This window comes from Rhinoderma darwinii, chromosome 1, assembly GCF_050947455.1.
Source record: "Rhinoderma darwinii isolate aRhiDar2 chromosome 1, aRhiDar2.hap1, whole genome shotgun sequence".
NCBI lineage: Eukaryota > Metazoa > Chordata > Amphibia > Anura > Rhinodermatidae > Rhinoderma > Rhinoderma darwinii.
The window spans coordinates 509158683-509177427 of record NC_134687.1 but is presented as its reverse complement, the minus strand read 5'-3'; the positions used below and the strand labels follow the sequence as shown (position 1 = coordinate 509177427).

The 18745-nt window shown below is 41.8% G+C and overlaps 1 protein-coding gene and 1 long non-coding RNA gene across 5 annotated transcripts in view; one reads left to right on the top strand and one right to left on the bottom strand.

Annotated features, from left to right (window-relative positions):
* TNFAIP8 (TNF alpha induced protein 8) overlaps positions 1–18745 on the top strand; it is a 109132-nt gene that overhangs the window by 54046 nt on the left and 36341 nt on the right. Inside the window, exon 1 of one of the 4 annotated variants that reach the window (XM_075854810.1) lies at positions 15070–15198. The exons of the other annotated variants lie outside the window; for them this stretch is intronic. Within the exon in view, the coding sequence (XP_075710925.1) occupies positions 15186–15198 (13 nt within the window). The 5' untranslated portion in view covers positions 15070–15185. Of the gene's footprint in view, positions 1–15069; positions 15199–18745 lie in introns of those variants that run through there. 4 annotated transcript variants of the gene reach the window in all.
* Positions 6123–7741, bottom strand: LOC142744428 (uncharacterized). Its single transcript, XR_012881662.1, has 2 exons — positions 7672–7741; positions 6123–6590 (listed from the first exon to the last, which is right to left on the bottom strand). It is a non-coding gene; the product is annotated as an uncharacterized LOC142744428 (long non-coding RNA).

Here is an 18745-nt window from a genome sequence, read left to right as displayed (position 1 = left end):
GCTGCAATACGAGATAGGGGTTTGAAAATCTGGTGACAGAGCCTCTTTAAAGAAGTATTCCCGTGGCAGACATTTGACAGTCACAGGAGCCAAAATCTGCAGAGGTTTTCTGCCGTCTAGTCCATACTGCCATCTTGAGGGTATTTTGAAAACTGCACACTGTTTTCATTTTTTTATTATCGTTTTTTTATAAAGCGGTGCTTTACGGGTAAAGCCAGAGCATACATGCAAAACAACATAGCATACAATTATAATTCTGTAAGTGCAATGACAAATTATATACAGTGTGTGAACTAAATGTTCGACATAAGATTGGAAAATTAGACCGCAACCCTATGCTTCTATATGAAGAGGCAGTGGTGGAATAGCAGCTTGTATGTTTGTTGGAAAAGGTAAGTTTTAACCCCGTAGTGACCAGCCCATTTTAGGCCCTAATGACCAAGCTATTTTATTAGTTTTTCTATAGTCTCATTCAAAGAGCTATAACTTTTTTTTTTTTATTTTTCCGTCCACATAGCTGTATGAGGACTTGTTTTTTCGGGATTAGTTGTACTTTTTAATAGCACCATTTTTGGGTACATATAATTTTTTTAATTAACTTTTTTATTAACTTTTTTTGAGGGGATTATAAAAAAAAAACTGAAATTCCACCATTGTTATATGCGTTTTAAATTGACGCCGTTCACCGTGCGGCGTAAATAACATGTTACCATTATTCTATGGGTCGGTACGATTACGGCGATACCACATATGTAGAGGTTTTTTATGTTTTACGACTTTTGCACAAAAACACTTTTGAACTAAAATTATTTGTTTTTGCATCATCGCTTTGCAAGAGCCGTAATTTTATTTTTCCATCAATGTAGTGATTTTTTTGGGCTTGTTTTCTGCGGGACGAGGCGTAGTTTTGATTGGTACTGTTTTGGGGAGCATGGGACTTATTGATTGATTTTTATTATGCCTTTTTTGGGGGGCAATGGGAAAAAATGGCAATTTCGCCATTGTTTTTTGCGTTTTTTTTTTTACGGTGTTCACCTTGCTGTTTCAAATTACATTAACTTTATTAATTGAGTCATTACGGTCGCGGCGATACCATATATGTGTACTTTTATTTTTTTTTTACACTTTTACTAAATAAAACCACTTTTTATGGAAAAAAAATGGTTTTATTTATTTTTTTACTGTAATTTTTATGAATCTTTATTTCACATTTATGACTTTCACTAGTCCCACTAGGGGACTTTACTGTGCGATCTTCAGATCGCTGCTATAATGCTTTGGTATACTTCGTATACCTGAGCATTATTGCCTGTCAGTGTAAATCTGACAGGCAATCTATTAGGACGTGCCTCCGGCGCGTCCTAATCGGCATATGTCCAGGGCATACCTGCGGGCTTTTAGCAAGCCCCCGGCTGCCATGACACCCCATCGGAGACCCGAGATTGCATTTGCGGGCCGCCGATGGGTGACAGAGGGAGCTCACTCCCTCTGTAAACAAGTTAAATGCCGCGGTCGATATTGACGGCGGCATTTAACAGATTAAACGGCCGCGATCGAAGTAAACTTCTATCGCGGGTGTTGGCACAGGAGCCCAGCTGTCACCAGACAGCAGAGCCCTGGCTCCAGCCTGCACGGGAGACCCGTGCAGGACTTAGACTGGGCCAACGTGAAAAGGCGACGGCCTAGCCGAAGGCCCCTTAGTGACCAACGTGTAAAGGCGTATTGGTGGTCACTAAGGGGTTAAGGGGGCATTTGGAGAGTGGTGCATGGCATGAGGCAGACTATTTCAGAGAAGAAAGGAGAAGCGCAAGGAAAGTTCTGGACATGAGTGAAAGTGAAGGCAGGAACAGAATTGGACAGGGCTTTGTATTTAGATTTAGGATTTTGTGATTTTGATTGTGTTGGCAGCCAGTGAACAATTTTGAAAACTGTACTCTATTTTTTTTTAAATGTTATTTTTTAACTATCAAACGTTTATGGCATATTCTATGGGTATACCATAAATGTCTGCAATGACCGCACCTTTAAAAGTTTTGTGCAACTTTCTTAATAGTATTTTTTAAAAATTATTTTTGCTTTTTGAGATACAGCTGCTCTGTATTCTCTTTACAGAGCAGCTGTATCTTTAGCTAAATCCAGGTCCCCTCCGTTCCGCGGGCCGCGGACTGGGTTCAGTGACAGCGAGTCCTGCATGTCCCAGACCTATCTATCGCCTTTAAGGTAAAATCTATTAATTTTGCTGAATGAGAACCAAAAGACAATTCTTGCACCTACATAAGCAGGTCTATACCATACAGCCCAGTTGTTCAGAACATCATGATGTGAAGCTTGATATCTGGTAATTAAATGTTGTCTGACCTATAGGTCGGGGAGTCCGAATGTCCATTGCGTTGAATGTGTTTGGCTGACGTGGCAGCCAGTTAGAGCCTATTAATTTGATCATTCGTAAGGCCAGGGCTAAACTAGACTTTTTGAAGTGCTACTGATTAATTTTAACTATTAAGCCACAGCTGCAGTATGAAGCAATACATTGAGTTGCATGCAATCTTGTAGACTGCAGCTGTGACTCAATAGTTAAAATGATCAGTAGCCCTACAAAAAGGCTGTGTTGCCCTGGTGTAAGGCTTCAGCCTACTCACAGAGAGCAAGAGCTGTGCTGTGAGCAAATATAGCTGAAGTGTCTCGGATTCAGTAGGACAATCCTAGATTACTGGAACTGTTCTGAGAAGCCCTGTGTTTCTCCAGGTTGATGTGATCTGAAATAGATCACATTTGCAGGTCAGACTCTCTGAACTGAACTTCGAAAACCATAGGGTTCGATGGTGATCTATGTTTGCGTCAATAAAACTGCGGAAGGTCCGGGTATTGCCTATGGGCAAATGGACACTAAAATGTGACCGCATTACAGCTGTCTGAAAATAGCCTAAATGTAAATGCCACGATTAGCGCAGTGGTCAAAAAGTTCCAGGAGTTGGGTAGCAAATGTGCCTACAAATTTGTAGTGGATCGCGAAGTTTTTTTTGGGTTGCCATCTTTGAGGTCAAGAAAAGAGCTTATTGCCTGGCTACTTAAAGAGAACCTTTCACCTACCCATACTTGTGCAGCTGAGTGCACCATGTAATAAGCACTGCTGCACAAACCCTGTCTCACTTGAAAAAAAAAAATTCTAGCCGCCTCCGTTATTTAGATATCGGTGCCATTATATTTGGCACCTGATATGTAAATAACCCCCTGAACGGTCAATGGGGCGTGTAAATGGCAAGGAGCCATGTTACTTATCGCTGTGACACTGTCTAATCGGCTACGGACCGTGTCACAGCGGCTTGTGCTGTGTAATCTCTCTTGCGTGATCAGTCTTGTCGTTCTTGTCTGCCGGGAGGTGAAAAGTGAGAGTGCGCGCACACGCACAGCGCCGCCGCTGCTGATGATACTCGCGCTGCCACGGAACAGAGAAATTCACTCTCCTCTTCTCCTCTTCTGTTCTGTGGCGGCAGTGGAGCTGTGCGTCTGCTCTCTCCAGCTCTTTTCAGACAGCGAAGGAAAGACTGATCTCGTGTGAGAGATCACACAGCACAAGCCGTTGAGACACTGCCCGCGGCTGATTGGACAGTGTCACAGCGATCAGTAACATGCCCCTATGCCATTTACACGCCCCATTGACCGTTCAGGGCATTATTTACTTATCGGGCACCAAATATAATGGCATCGATATCTAAATAACGGAGGATGACCGGAAATGTTTTTTTAAAATGAAACGGGGTTTGTGCAGCACTGCCTATTACAGGGTGCCCTCAGCTGCACGTGTATGGGCAAGTGAAAGATTCCCTTTAAAAAAAACCAAACCCGTATACTGGTTCTTAATACAACAATAATTTGTCCTCGTTGGATGGCTGGTAAACTGTAGAATTAGTATATAATTTTGCAAGTGGACAGATAAGCAATAATGCATTTTAATATTAAAAGGTAGAACAAGGTCAAAATGTTACAATAAATAAACCTCAATGTGTGTGCTCTTGGAATGATATATTTAGGTGACTGTTTGCTTTTCAAACACAAAGCAGTGTTTATCGGCAAACGGAGAAGAACCAAAAAGGTCATAGAGGTTTGTGGTTGCATCAGGCTCTTAAGTCTGTTTTTTTTTACAATAGCACAACATGTTTATCTGTTGTCGGTCATTTAAATTTGCATAAGGAATCAGAACACTAATAACAAGATTATCTGTATTATCGTTTTATTTCGGTTTTTCTTATGTTGTATACAAGTCTGTTAAATCTTTATTGTGATATCAATGTACGTATTTTACCTCTAAATAAATGTATAAAAAATTTGTTATTAATGAACTGTTGAAATGGAAAAACACCAATACTGGTTTGAGACATCAAGCTTACCATGGACTTTGTGCAAATGCGGTGCATAAGTATTTGAGTAAAGAAAGAGCTAGAGGGCAATAGTTGAGGTGGTGTTGGGAAGACCATTATATTGATAAGCATGCTAAAAGCTGGTCACGACTGCGGACAATCATTTACAATGTATGTTGATATATTGTGATATCAGAAAACTTGACTGGTAGTAGGGATATAGACCAAGATATGTTCCTTTATGCTTGTAATATTCCCGATTGGGTGAACATTTTCAGTGTGCTGTTTATGGTTCTTACCTTAAGCAACATTAGTTCCTTCGGCTACCATAATAATGTTAACCACTAATGAAACCGGTGTCGTTTTATTTCCCTAGACATAATTATATTGTTAATATGATATGCGCAGGTTTGTTAAAGGGGTTGTCCACTACCAGACAACTGATGACCTATCCACCGGATAGGTCATCAGTATATGATCGATGCAGGTCCGACACCCGGACAGGCATCTGACATCCATGCCAGAAGCAGACGGCTCACGGAATAGCGGCCAAGCTGCAGTACTGCAGCTCTGGTCCTATTGAAGTGAATAGGAGCAGAGCTGCAGTATGGCAGCACGACCGCTATGCAATGTACGGAGCCAAATGCTTCCTGCTCTGCACATTTCAAACTGTGCAATGACATCTGGTGCCTATAGGCAACCGCATCAGTCTTCGGCCCTATTCACATTACATTTTGAGCTAAAAGTTGAATTTATACATTGGGAGGTCGTATCGCTCCTATAGAAGGCAGATGGTCTCCAACACAAACCGACCAGGATCCTGCCGGCTCAGTAGAAGGCTGACGGGCTAGGGTGTCCTCCATGGATGTCTGTCAGCCTGTCCCCCATCTGTCACTGTACCTGGTCCTATGACATACAGCTTGCATGTCCACCAAGCACAGCTCCTTACTGCCACTGGAGTGATGCTTGGTAGCAGTTGTAGCATTGCCTCCCCAGAGTGCTCAAGGTGCTTTGTCTTCCTCACTGCAAACAAATATATGATAGACCCTTGGTAGCTGGCGGGCTGGATATATCAACTAACAAACAGACGCCAAAAGGCAAAATAGCCCTATTTCCCAGCTACCATTAAAATTTTTCTCTTTATTGTGCTATATTTAGCAAACAGACAAACCAAACATAAAGGGATACAATTTTCAATGCATGAAGTGGGCCAACGGACATGAATAATTGTTGCAGAATGCACATGTATATGACGCCCGTCAAACAAGGCGTGCGATCTAGACACAGAGACCGCTAGTCATGGCAGCAGTCTCTTTGGTAGATTAGTATTGTGCCCAATATCCAAGCATGTATTAAAATTGTTAGAGAAGCCCCCCCCCCCTGACATGTTTCGCCACAGATGTAGCGTCCTCAGGGGTTATCGGGGCCAATGATTTGTCTTCCTCACTGTCCCCAGTGCATTCATGCTTTTTGGGCATGGAAAAAGGCCTCTTCTTCGTTCCCTCCCCTAGAGAGCTGTTTGAGGTACTAGTTGAGAAAAGCTCCCAGCGTATACGTCTGACGGAGGCCTGTGACGGTTGTCATGCAGTAACATCAGTCACCCAGAAGTTTCAAAGTTAAAAAAAATATATATACAGTGCAGTATCCAAATTTACCCATGGTACAAGCTACCCATCTTCACAGCTTCATTTCCTAGAAGGTTTTATCGATTGACCAGCGGCAATAGAGTTTGATAAAGGTCGGATTGTGGCTGAAACGTTACACCTTTTCTCTTGCCTTATTTAAAATAAACCTATTTTGCTTATTTCAACCGAAGGAGTGCTTGAGTTTTTCATTGCAAATACAGTAGCATCCGTCACCCAGAAGTTTCAAAGTTTAAAATAAATATGTATACACAGTGCAGTATCCATATTCAAAATAAATGTGTTCTTGAATTCCGTTGTATTGAACCGTATAGTATACACTTTGCCTCCGTCAGGCTAATATAGCCCTACGGACACATTGTCGGGAAAGTGATAAAGAAAAGGCAGTACTGTGCATGTAATCGCTGCTTCAGGTAAAGTCCTGATTGAAGCGGGTATTCCCTCAGGTGAAGTGCTGCCCACGCAAGTCTATACCTCCAGAATTTGTTCAGACCGCTTCACATACAGATGTATTCCCAGGTAGAGAAGCAAGTTCTGTGGGTTTTTACAACAGAAGTGCAACAAATCTCTCCAAGATTACTGCAAATGCCTAGTAAGAAAAAAAATATACATTACTATTTAGTCTTTTACTATTTATTTTTCTAGTCAAATTGCAGTCTAAGGCCCTGTTCACACAGAGTATTTTGATGAGTTTTTTGGCGCGGAAACCGCTCCGCGAAAACCTGCCGAAAATGCCTTCCATTGATTTCAATGGGAGGCAGAGGCGGTTTTCTCCCGCGAGCGGTAAAACTGCCTCGCGGGAGGAAGAAGGGACATGCCCTATCTTCGCGCGTTTATGCCTCTGACCTCCCATTGACATCAATGGGAGGCAGAGAAAGCGTATTTCACTGAGTTTTTTGCCCGTAGCACTCGATGGGCGCGAGCGAAAAACGCCGCGAAAATCGCGGCAAGTGCCGTGCAGGAAGGTCAAAAATCTGCCTCAAAATCCCAAACGGAATTTTGAGGCAGAATTTTCCTCCTGCAAAAAACTCAGTGTGAACACAGCCTTAAACGGCGTTTACACAGGCAGATTTTAATCCATAACTAGTGCCGGTTGTAAACTGGGTGTGCTGTTGACCACGATGATTTTATAGGCCACCTCAACAATGTGATCAGACGACAAACAAGTTTTCTCGTTTGACGGCTCATCACTGCCATGTTTACATCGGTCAATGATCAAGAACGAGTGTTCGCAATAACTCGCATTCGCCCGTTTATTGGTCCGTGTGAATGGGCCTTTTAGAACTGCTAAGATATTTTCAACTATGTGCGCCCAAAACGGCGCTATACCTAAAGGAGAAAGGGAGCTGCGCATGCGCCACAACTGGACGCACAGAATACACATTTTGGAAAAGGGCAAAACAAAGGGCACAAAGTATGTATCTTATAAAAGCCCAATACATCAATACATTTATTCAAAGCCATTATAGTCCATATGAGTTCATAGTAGTACATATGTTTCATATCCTATAATAAAAATACATATTAATAAAACATATATAAAGTAAAACCTATATAATACATCTCCTATAAATAGCCATGAAACCATCACACATGTAGGCAAATCAGGACATAGACCATTAAAAGTGTAAAAAGTGAACACGCGTGAAAAATAAATAAGATATAAACACCTCCATTACTGTGAGTGGGGGGCTGATGGTCTTTGAGTGGTTTCCGCCTCTGTCCTCCCAATGAAATTAATAGGAGGCAGAAAAAAACCTGCGGCGCTCGTTTGGAGTGCTTTTTTGCCTGCGCTTCAGCGGCTTAAAAAAAAAAAAAAAAAAGTGGACAAAAAACACCTTGAAGAAAGTGTCAAACAAGGCTGCCAATTCAAAATCTGCAGATTTTTTTTCTGCCTTACAAAAAAAACGCCGTGTGAAAATGCCCTAAGGGTATGCTCACACAGTCTTTTGCAAATGCGTAAAAACATCACGGCAAAAAAAGCGGCAAAAAAGTGTTTTCCGTCTCCCATAGATTTCGATGATGTTTTTGAGGTGGAAAACGCCTCAAGATAGGGCATGCCGCTTATTTTTCCCACAAGCGTTTTTTTTTTGCTCGCGGTAAACGCCTCCACCTCCCATTGAAATCAATGGGAGTCAATTTCGGCAGTTTTTTGCCGCGGTTTCCGCAGCAAAAACTGCGGCAAAAAAATCTGCGTGAACAGGGCCTAAAATGACCAACAGCCCGCCACTCACAGTAAAATTACCTTCAGCTCGCCACTCACGGTAAAATGACCATCAGCCCCCCTTACAGTAAAATGACCATCAGCCCCCCTCACAGTAAAATGACCATCAGCCCCTCTAGTAAAGTGACCATCACAGACAAAGTGTGCTTACTCCTGGAGAAGGAATAAATAAGGAGGTATAATAGGAGAGGACAACAACTCCCAGCATGTCCAGGCTCTTATTATGGGATATCAGAACATTACAGGGAGGAGGTATAAGATGAGAGAACTACAACTCCTAGCATTCCCCTGGCTCCAGTTATCTCACAATTGCTAAAAAACTTTAAGTACTTACCCTGCCCAGGTCCGCAGCATTGTCTCCTCTCATTCAGTCATTCTCTTCTAGTGGGAAGTGGTGGGCGGTACTTGTAGCAGACATGTCACAGCTGCTACCAGCAAGTGTTTTTTTTTTTTTATTTTTTTTTTGTTTTTTTTGCAGTGGCTGAGCGGAGTGTCGTGGCACCCAATGGTGCCGTGGCATTCCGGTTGGAAACCACTGCACTACAGTATAAACTACAACATATCCTTTAATGGATAAATTCAATCCATCTCCAAGCAAAACCAGTCACTGGATGACAAATCAACTCCAGACCTATACCCCAAAACAAAATGCAAATGAACCAAATTTAGACTAATGGCATCATATAAAGAAAGCACCAAGACCCCGACTCCACTCCTTTATATCTCAGTCATACCACCACTACAGATCAAAATTTAAAATACTGATGCCACAGGAACCCACCAGTGTTATAGAAATTATGCAAATAACCTTTTTTTCATTGAGCCCAAATGGGGAGCTGGTCTTTAGTTTGGTTATCCACTTGCACTCTATACGTTCCAATTTTCGAAAAGTGTCACCACCCAGAGATCCAACGATGATTTAATCTATGCCATGTACTTGCAAATCCTGCCATCTGTTATGATCCCGAAAATGCCTAGGAATAGGTTTAAGTTTGTTAATTTTATCCCAGTCACCGCAATCAATTGTTCCAGACTTTTTGATATCTTATATGTTCCTGGATTCTAATTCTCATTTCTCTAGTGGTCATCCCTACATACGAAAGGCCACAGGGGCATGTAGCCATATATCCAAAACCTGTAGTGTTGCGATTAATGAAATGCACAATTTTTAAAACATTTTTGACTCTCCGAATCGGAGAATACATTGGTTTTCGTCACCAAGTTACAAATTGAACAATGACCACAAGGGAATGACCCCCAATCTGGTCCTTTTGATCCATATAAGTTAGAATTAGGAGCACTATAGTCGCTCCGAACAAAATGGTCACTTAGGGTTTTACTCCTTTTAGCCGTCAATTGGGGTTTCGAGGGTAAATATCTTTTGAGGTCAGGGTCACTAATCAAAATTGGCCAGAAACGAGCCACAATTTCCATCTCTGCCCACTGTGTATTATACATCGTAATGAGTCTTACCATATTATCAGGAGTTCTCTGTTTTTGTTGAGTTAAAGAGGCTCTGTCACCAGAATAAAAATGCTCTATCTCCTACATCAGTTTATTGGCGCTGCAATGTAGTTACTAGCAATGTGTATTTATTTTTAAAACGATGTTTTTTAACAAAGTTATGGCGTTTAGAACATTTATGCAAATGAGGTCCTTAATGCGAAACTGGGCGTTTTTTAATTTTCAACCAAGTGGGCGTATGACAAAGAGGTGTATGACGCTGGCCAATCCGCATCATACACCTCTCTGCCTTACACCCAAGCTAGATTCACTGAGCAGCGTGATCTCGCCGATCCAGGCCGATGAGAAGTCCCAGTCGTCGGATCGGTAGTAGCAGCAGCAGCCTGGAGGGAGACGAAAGATGTCTTCAGACGCAGGGATGAAGGACCTGTGGGCGGAAGTGACGTCACAGCGCGGTCTCGCGAGATCACGCTGCTCAGTGAATCTAGCTTGGGTGTAAGGCAGAGAGGTGTATGATGCGGATTGGCCAGCGTCATACACCTCTTTGTCATACGCCCACTTGGTTGAAAATTAAAAAACGCCCAGTTGGGCATTAAGGACCTCATTTGCATAAATGTTCTAAACGCCATAACTTTGTTAAAAAACATCGTTTTTAAAATAAAAACACATTGCTAGTAACTACATTCCAACGCCGATAAACTAATGTAGGAGATAGAGCATTTTTATTCTGGTGACAGAGCCTCTTTAAGACTATTCCGGTCCGTAGTATATGCTCTTATCGCTTTTCAATATCACATTTGCGATACCCACGCTGTAGAAAATGTTTCCTCAATTGATACGCCTCATCCTCAAAATTGGCATGAGTCACACACCCGCCTTGCCTTCAGAAATTGACCTGTTGGGATGGCACGTATAGTATGTGAAAGATGAAATGTGGATGCATGTAAAAGCATTAACAGACGTTTTCTTCTGAAAAATGTTGGTAGTCAATCTACCTGTATTGTTCACTGTAATTTTAATGTCCAAAAATTCCATAACTTCCTGGCTGATCACACACGCAAGTTTAATATTTTGTTGATTATTGTTCAAAATTGCTACAAAGCGATTTAAATCCACCTGTGTCCCCTGCCAAATGAAAAGGATGTCATCAATAAATCGCATCCAAGTCACCACACATCCAGAAACCATATCCATTGCTTCCTGTACACAATCCCGCTCCCAAAAGCCTAGGAACAGGTTTGCGTAAGATGGGGCACAAGTGCACATAGCGGTACATATTTGCTGGAGATTACTAGTATACATGCTCGGCAGCCATGAGGCGGCATAACGAAGAAACGTGTGTATCAGACGTAGAAGTTTTTGCAAAATCTATTATCCCATGTGCAGGATTCTAATAAATTTGCCAAAATATGCACCATTTTGGACCGTTAATAAAGTTCCCCCAATGAGCTGAGGTACTATTTAAGAGAAATTCTTGCAAATGTCTGCTGGATTAAATTATAGCTGTATTTACGGCACTGCATATGTAGCATAATTCCTAGATGGCACAACAGCTCAGTGGTTAGCATTGCTGCCTTGCCTGTGTCAGCACCTTTTTCCTTAATAATGTTGTCAAGTACTGGAAAAGTTCCTTTATTGTATTTGATCGCAGCCTTATTAACCTAATCAGACTCCCATTTGACTTATCAATACTCTCTATATGTGCCTTTATAAACAATGGAACATCAGTCTGTCTTTATCAACATGACTTAATATTGTGAGGTCCTCCTCTAAGTCCTTGTCAAGAAAAAAAAAAAATGCTATTAATACAACACATGACTGCTGAGGCCTCTGTCTGCAGTGGTCACGTTCTTCCCGTATGTTAACAAACACTGGTAGGTCCGCTGGAGCATCCACACCGGGGGAATGCATAGCGCAATACTGATTTGTACTCTATAGGACAATTGCAGCCGTTTATTTAAAAAAAATAAAATCACAACTTGGATGATCCCTTTAAATGTGTTATCCGGCTAATAAAAAGCCTCAGGACAGGCCATCAATGTTAGATCGGTTTGTGAATCAGGTCTTTAAAGGGGCCACAGTGCTCGTACTTCATTGTTTCACTTGAATGGGACAGTAGTGCAAGACTTCGCACGGCCGCTATAACTGTAACGGCGCATACAAATGCGAACAGAAAAATCATTTTTACAAAGAGTCTACGTACGAGCACCGTGGCCCATTGAAACAGCTGATCGCCATGGGTGCTGACAGCCGGACCTCCCACCGATCTAATATTGATCCTGAGGATAGGCCATCAATTTTTATAACCATTTTAGGAAAGCTGTGCATGCAAAGAATTTCTCTCTCAAGGCCAGCGCCCGCACTAGGCAAACCTTAGCAGATGCAGGGGGCCACTGGGCATTAGGGGCCCATGGCATTATGAGTAAACCTGCTCTAGGCTAGTAAAGCAGTGGGTGAAATAGACAGAGGGAACCACTGTGATCTTGTCAGAGCTAATTAAAATAGTTTGAATTAAAACTGGGGCATTCCTTTTGTGCTTAAAAATATAAATAAACAAAATGATCGTGTCTTTAATTTTTTTTTACCTCTATTGACCGATTATGTTCCAGCCACTTAAAAAAAAATATGTAACACAAATTGGCAGGTGATTATTTAAGGCCCTGTTTACATCTGCGTTAGGCATTCCATTATTCTGCTCAGTCTCAGAAGCAGAACAACGAAAATGCCAGAAGTGCAGGCTCCGTTAAACAACGGAGACAACCGTCGCCCGACACAACCCGTTGACACAGTCAGGGTGTCCATGTATTTACCGGAAACACTATTGTGTCCTGGAATCTGCGACAGAAGCCCCTATCAGAGCCTCCAATGCAGATGTGAACAGGGCCTTACTTTTTTTTTAGAAGATGGAAAAGGAACATTTCAATGTTTCACCAAACCATTTAACACACGTTATTTCAGCCGTTACGTTGAGTAACAAGGGTTATTGTACTGTACACAAAAAATCTCTGTATGAAACCGGCTCATAAAGAAGATCTAAAAAGATAACTGTACCAACAATGAGTAATGAAAATGAATAAACCAATGTTATATATTCTTAAGATCACTTCAGGTGTCCATACTTCTTAGATCAATGTCTGTGAATCCTGCCAATTTCGGGGGTATTTGCTACATAATGTGATGTTTTGGGGGGATTTTTGGGCAATTAAATTGGGCATTGAGAGCTAAGCTGATGTCAGCAGTGTATGGCAGCGACTTGTCTTCCTTTCCCCATAAAAACGAACATACGCACTCTGTTGAGCAGTGGGGATGGTGAACAAATGTTTTTCTGACAGCTACCCTGATATACTACTGTTTCTGGTGTAATTTTGTTAAGCGATGAATTGTGGACATTTTAAACGTCCAAAAAATTTACCGTTAATGCGCTGTTGTATTAATGTTTCTTTAGACCCTGACCACCATCCTTGTCTTGGAATGTAAAATAATCTACAATGACCTATGATTTTACGCTCCCCAACATTGAAATTGCTACACCAAGAAGGAAAATTTTGGAATTGTGGAAATCACAGAATCAATAGACGTGTTAATGATATGCAAATGCTAAAAAAAAATGGAAACACAATATTCCAAACCTTGATTTATTCAGTATCGAGTGAGTGCCATGCACAGAAATACACACGCTTACACGCCTTGGCATGCTATCAATAAGGTTATTAATGGTTGTCTGAGCAATATTATGCCGTGCTGAATGCACTTGGGCACGCAAATCATCAAGATTGGCAACTGGCAGCTCCCTTTGCAATTGCCAACTAATGATGTGCTCGGTGGGAGACCAGTCCGGAAACGCTGCAGGCCATGGGAGCATGTTTAGGCCACGCAGTCTGCTCACAGTAGCACGAGCAATATCCAGCTTGGCGTTGTCCTGTTGAAAAACTACTTCTGGAACACTTTTCAGAAATGGCCGTACTGCTGGTTCCACAATCAAATCAATGTAACACCGAGCTGTTGGTGTACCTGAAATGAAGACTAGAGGGGTACGGCTACCGTACATTATGCCGTCCCACACCATAATCCCAGGAGTAGGACCAGTGTAACATTCCCTTGTGAAGGCCTCTTCATGGCGTTGCCCACGTGGTCTCCAGACCAATCTCTGGCTATCATTGTGTCCGAGACAAAAGTGGTACACTTCGCTGAAAAGGATAGACCTCTATTCCTGCCTCCATTGCATTGTTGCTGTGCATTATGATAAACATTGAGTGCAGTGGCATGTGGTCAATGGAAGACCTGTAGCTGGACGTCTGACTCGTAGCCCAATGTCATGCAAACGCCATCTGATGGCTTGTCGACACTGGTTGCCGCCCTAAGCTTGGGATGTGACTTACAATTTCACTTGCAGTATGCAGGATCCCTACGCTCCCTTCTTCCAATCAGACAATCCATCCTTACAGAGGTTTGCCTCTGCACCTCTTGCTGTCATTCCCGTTTGTTGTTGTTCTCCCAACCTCCGGGACATTCAATGTTGACCAGTGCTGACATCTCGGCCTAGGCGCGTAGCTCTCAGTTCAAGGATCCGGTCCTTCGCAGTTTGCCGCAAGTGGTGATAACTGGCACGTCGACGAACAGATGAGGTTTTATGTGACTAAAAAAACGTTGCTTTCAATGTGGATTTTATGTCCCTCCCACATGCCACAGATTAGAGCTTGGTGCTTGAAAATTTGATAATTTGCAGATCTTAGCAACACCTGCTACTTCCTTGATTTGCATGATCTTACAGCTTGCACTTCTTGGTGTTGCAATTTCAATGTTGAGTGTAGTTATCCATAAATTGTCCCATCTAAGGCCCTGTTCAGTTTTTTTGCAGGCAGAAATAATCGGCCTCAGAATTCCTTCAGCAAAAAAGGACATGACATTTTAATTTTTATTTTTTTTATTTTTTTCCACGAGTGGCCAAAAGCCACCGGGGGGGGGGACCCTAAAAACGCCTCTGCCTCCCATTGAAATGGGGGGGGACAACGCTATTTGGGCTCCTTTATGGCGCAGCTTCCGCGTCAAACTCAGCGCCTAAAAACTCCATGTGAAGTGACCCTAAGAATAGCTTGTTTGATGGCTCGATGTTTATAAATGTTTTCCAAACATCCTGTTTTGACTTACGTCCCCTAGAGAAGTGCAAATATTGTAAAGTTTAGTGGATGGTAAGATTTGAACTTTCGCCCCGTATACGAGGGTTTTTTGGCGCAGTAACTTTGTAAATGACACTGTTCCTAGTAGTGATGAAATCTAACACCCATAATAACAAGCAGGGCCTCTATTCTTTGTTTAGCAAACAGTGGATTTCTTTTCTGGGTGGTGTATGCTGGCCTCTTATAACTGGCGTGAACGAGTATTGTGTCTATTAGAAACCAATGAGTAATTAAGAAAGTAAAAACTACAAAGCGAAGGAGTGGTAACTACATTTCTCTTCCAAGTAGACCTCCTTCTAAAGCCCAGCACGTCACAGAGATGCTCAAGTCATGTAAGTACAAGATGTGTTCTCTTATTCTCAGGGGCCTTTGTACGTTTCAGTAGATGCCTTTATGCGCTGTGATAAAGTAGCACTAATTTAGAATACTTACGGTATAACAAATGGCACAGGAATTTGTCATACATTGGCCATATGGTTTATAAATTGTTTAGGGATTAACTGGCTAAATTTGGAACAATCTTGTGTTGCTCCAGTCCTTTCTTCCATTGGAGTAATATCTGTTTTTAAATACACAGCACTTCTGAGAAATGTGACAAATTTATTGTACATATGTGTTTTTTAAAGATTTCTTCAAAAATTCTAAACTTAAAATGTAGCTACTTTGATTGGATCCATGAGAAAATTTCTTAAATAGCAATTCGCTAATATTCTGCAATTGACAAGATTACTTTCTTTATCCGGGGAAGCTCTTGTATGCCAGATCCTAGTTGCAGACAGTATTCTGAAACCTATGGCTCTCCAGCTGTGGTTAAACAGCAATTCCCAGCATGCCTTGACAGCCGACCACGAAACCTGCAGTAGTAGTCTCGCTGTTCTCACAGCAAAAGAGAGCAAGTCTATTAATAACTTCATGCCCATAAAAGCTCCCTCTATCCTGGAAAACTTAAATTCTAAACCATTTAACTAAACTATGGGACAGGAGTTTGCTGGTAGACTAGGCAATATAGCCAAGTTACAGGGAGATTGGTCCAAATAGGCCAAGTTCCAAAACACCAATGTCTGATATTTCTGTTTCATCAACTTTTTGGCCATGCGAAGCATGACTTTATCACATTGCCTAACTTCGTGATCCGCAGCTACTCTTGTTATATTTTCTATTTAATTTCTTTTCCTATGTCCTTTTTTTTTTTCACATTCTGCTGGTGATATGCATGCACTATTCGTCTCAGCCTACCATGACACTACTTTATATTGTGCTAGAAGTGTAAGCAGCTCCATATTGTATATCCGCTAATGAATGTATTTTTATCTTTGCAGAAAAGTGACAAAGTATATTTAAAAAAAGTAAATTGAGATGAGTAATTTTCAGAAAAGTACAGAAGCTTTAGAGGTTATTAAAGAGTCTGTCACCAGATTATAAGTGCCCTATCTCCTACATAATCTGATTGGCGCTGTAATGTAGATAACAGTGGTTTTTATTTTAAAAAACGATCATTTTTTTAGCAAGTTATGAGCAATTTTAGATTTATGCGAATTACTTTCTTAAAAGACAACTGGGCATGTTTTTACTTTTTACCAACTGGGCGTTGTACAGAGGAGTGTATGATGCTAACCAATCAGCGTCATACACTTCTCATTGTTCCAGCCCATTGTTACAGTGAGATTGTGCAGTGAAAGAAGCTGGGCTGGAACAATGAGAAGTGTACGAAGCTGATTGGTCAGCGTCATACACTCCTCTGTACAACGCCCAGTTGGTAAAAAGTAAAAACGCGCCCAGTTGGTCACTAAGAAACAAATTAGCATAAATCTAAAATTGCTCATAACTTACTAAAAAATTATCGTTTTTCAAAATAAAAACCACTGTTATCTACATTACAGCGCCGAGAAGATTATGTGGGAGATAGGGTACTTATAATGTGGTGACAGAGCCTCTTTAACCCCTTCCCGCACCTTGACGTAACTGCACGTCAATGTGTGCAGTAAGTTCGCGCACCTTGACGTGCAGTTTTGTCTGTGCGTTGACCGTTAACCGCCGCGCGTCGCTTCACCGCAGCAGCGGTTAACTGTGCAGGGTGTCTGCCCTGCATTCCCCGTTGCCGATCAGCGGTCCATCGCCGCTGATTTCCGCAGTTAACCCCTTCGATGCGGCGGTCGATTCCGATCGCCACATCGAATGATTTTACCGCCGATTGGCAGCCCCCACGTGAAATCACAGGGGCTGGCGATGGTACCCATGGCAACCGGACGCCAGACAATGGCTTCCGGGCTGCCATGTACAGAAGCCTATGAGGACCAGCCGGAGGCTGGTCGTCGTAGGCTTCCTGTCAGTGTGACTGTTACGTCACAATGACCGTTAGAATACATTACACTACGTAGGTAGTGTAACGTACTCTAGCAGCGATTAAAGCTGCAAGTCTAAGTGTCCCCTAGTGGGACAAGTGAAAAAAGAATAAAAATGTTTTTAAAAAAAAGTGTAAAAATAAAAGTTATAAGTGACATAAACAAGAACTGCTTTTTTTCCCTATAAGCCTTTTACTATAGGAAAAAAATGAACACGTAAAAAAAAAATACACATGTTGGATATCACCGCGTTCGTAACGACCCCAACTATAAAACTATAATAATATTTTTCCCGCACGGTGAACACCGAAAAAAAAATAAACGAAAAACTATGCGAGAATCACTATTTTTTTTGGTCACCACCCCTCCCAAAATATACAATAAAAAGTGATCAAAAAGTCGCATGTACGCCAAAATAGTACCGATACAAACCGTCCCGCAAAAAACAAGCCCTTACACAGCTTTTTTGACTGAAAAATAAAAAAGTTATGGCTCTCAGAATATGGTGACACAAAAAATAATTTATTTTCTAAATAAGTGATTTTATTGCGCAAACGCTGCAAAACATAAAAAAACCTATATACATCTGGTATCGCTGTAATCGTACCTACCCGCAGAATAAAATATAATGGTAATTTATAGCCCAGGGTAACCGCCGTAAAAAATAAATAAAAATTATTGTCAGAATTGATGATTTTTGGTCACCTGGCTTGCCGAAAAATGGAATAAAAAGTGATCAACAAAATCGCATGCACCCCAAAATGGTACCAATGAAAATTACAGATTGTCCCGCAACAAATAAGACCTCACACGGCTCCGGTGGAGAAAAAATAAAAAAGTTCCGGCTCCCAGATTATGGCGATGCAAAATGTGCAGAGCGTTCCAAAAGCGGATAGGATCGGGCGCCATTTATAAGTGCGACACTGGCCACATATCTGCGGATTATTATTTATTTACTCCATTATTATACCCTCTTATTATGCCCTGATGTACTCTGCCCAGCCTACATATGCCCCCACATTATAAACTGAAATACCATCAAAACACCAAACAGAACTACTACCAAGCTAAATCTGTGCTCCAATAGCCAAATGGCACTTCCTCCCTTCTGAGCCCTACAGCGTGCCCAATCAGCCGTTTACGTCCACCGATATGGCATCGCCATACCCAGGAGAACACTGTTAATATTTTATTTGTGGAATTTGTGGCACAAACTGGGCACAACATATAGTGCACTAAAATGGCACATCAGTGGAAAATTTTAATTCTCACTCTGCACCATCTGCTGCGCATTAAACCCTTCGCGCACCATGACTTCATAACATGTCGTGGTGTGTGTGGGGGTGATATATGGAGCGTCTCACTCACTGAGCCCGTGCCATATGCTGCGGGTGTCAGCTGTGTATTACAGCTGATACCCTGGACTAACGGACAGAAACAGCGATCACGCTGTTACAGGAGCCTGTAAAAATGACAATATACTGCAATACATTAGTATTGCAGTGTATTCTACCAGTGATCTAACGATTGCTGGTTC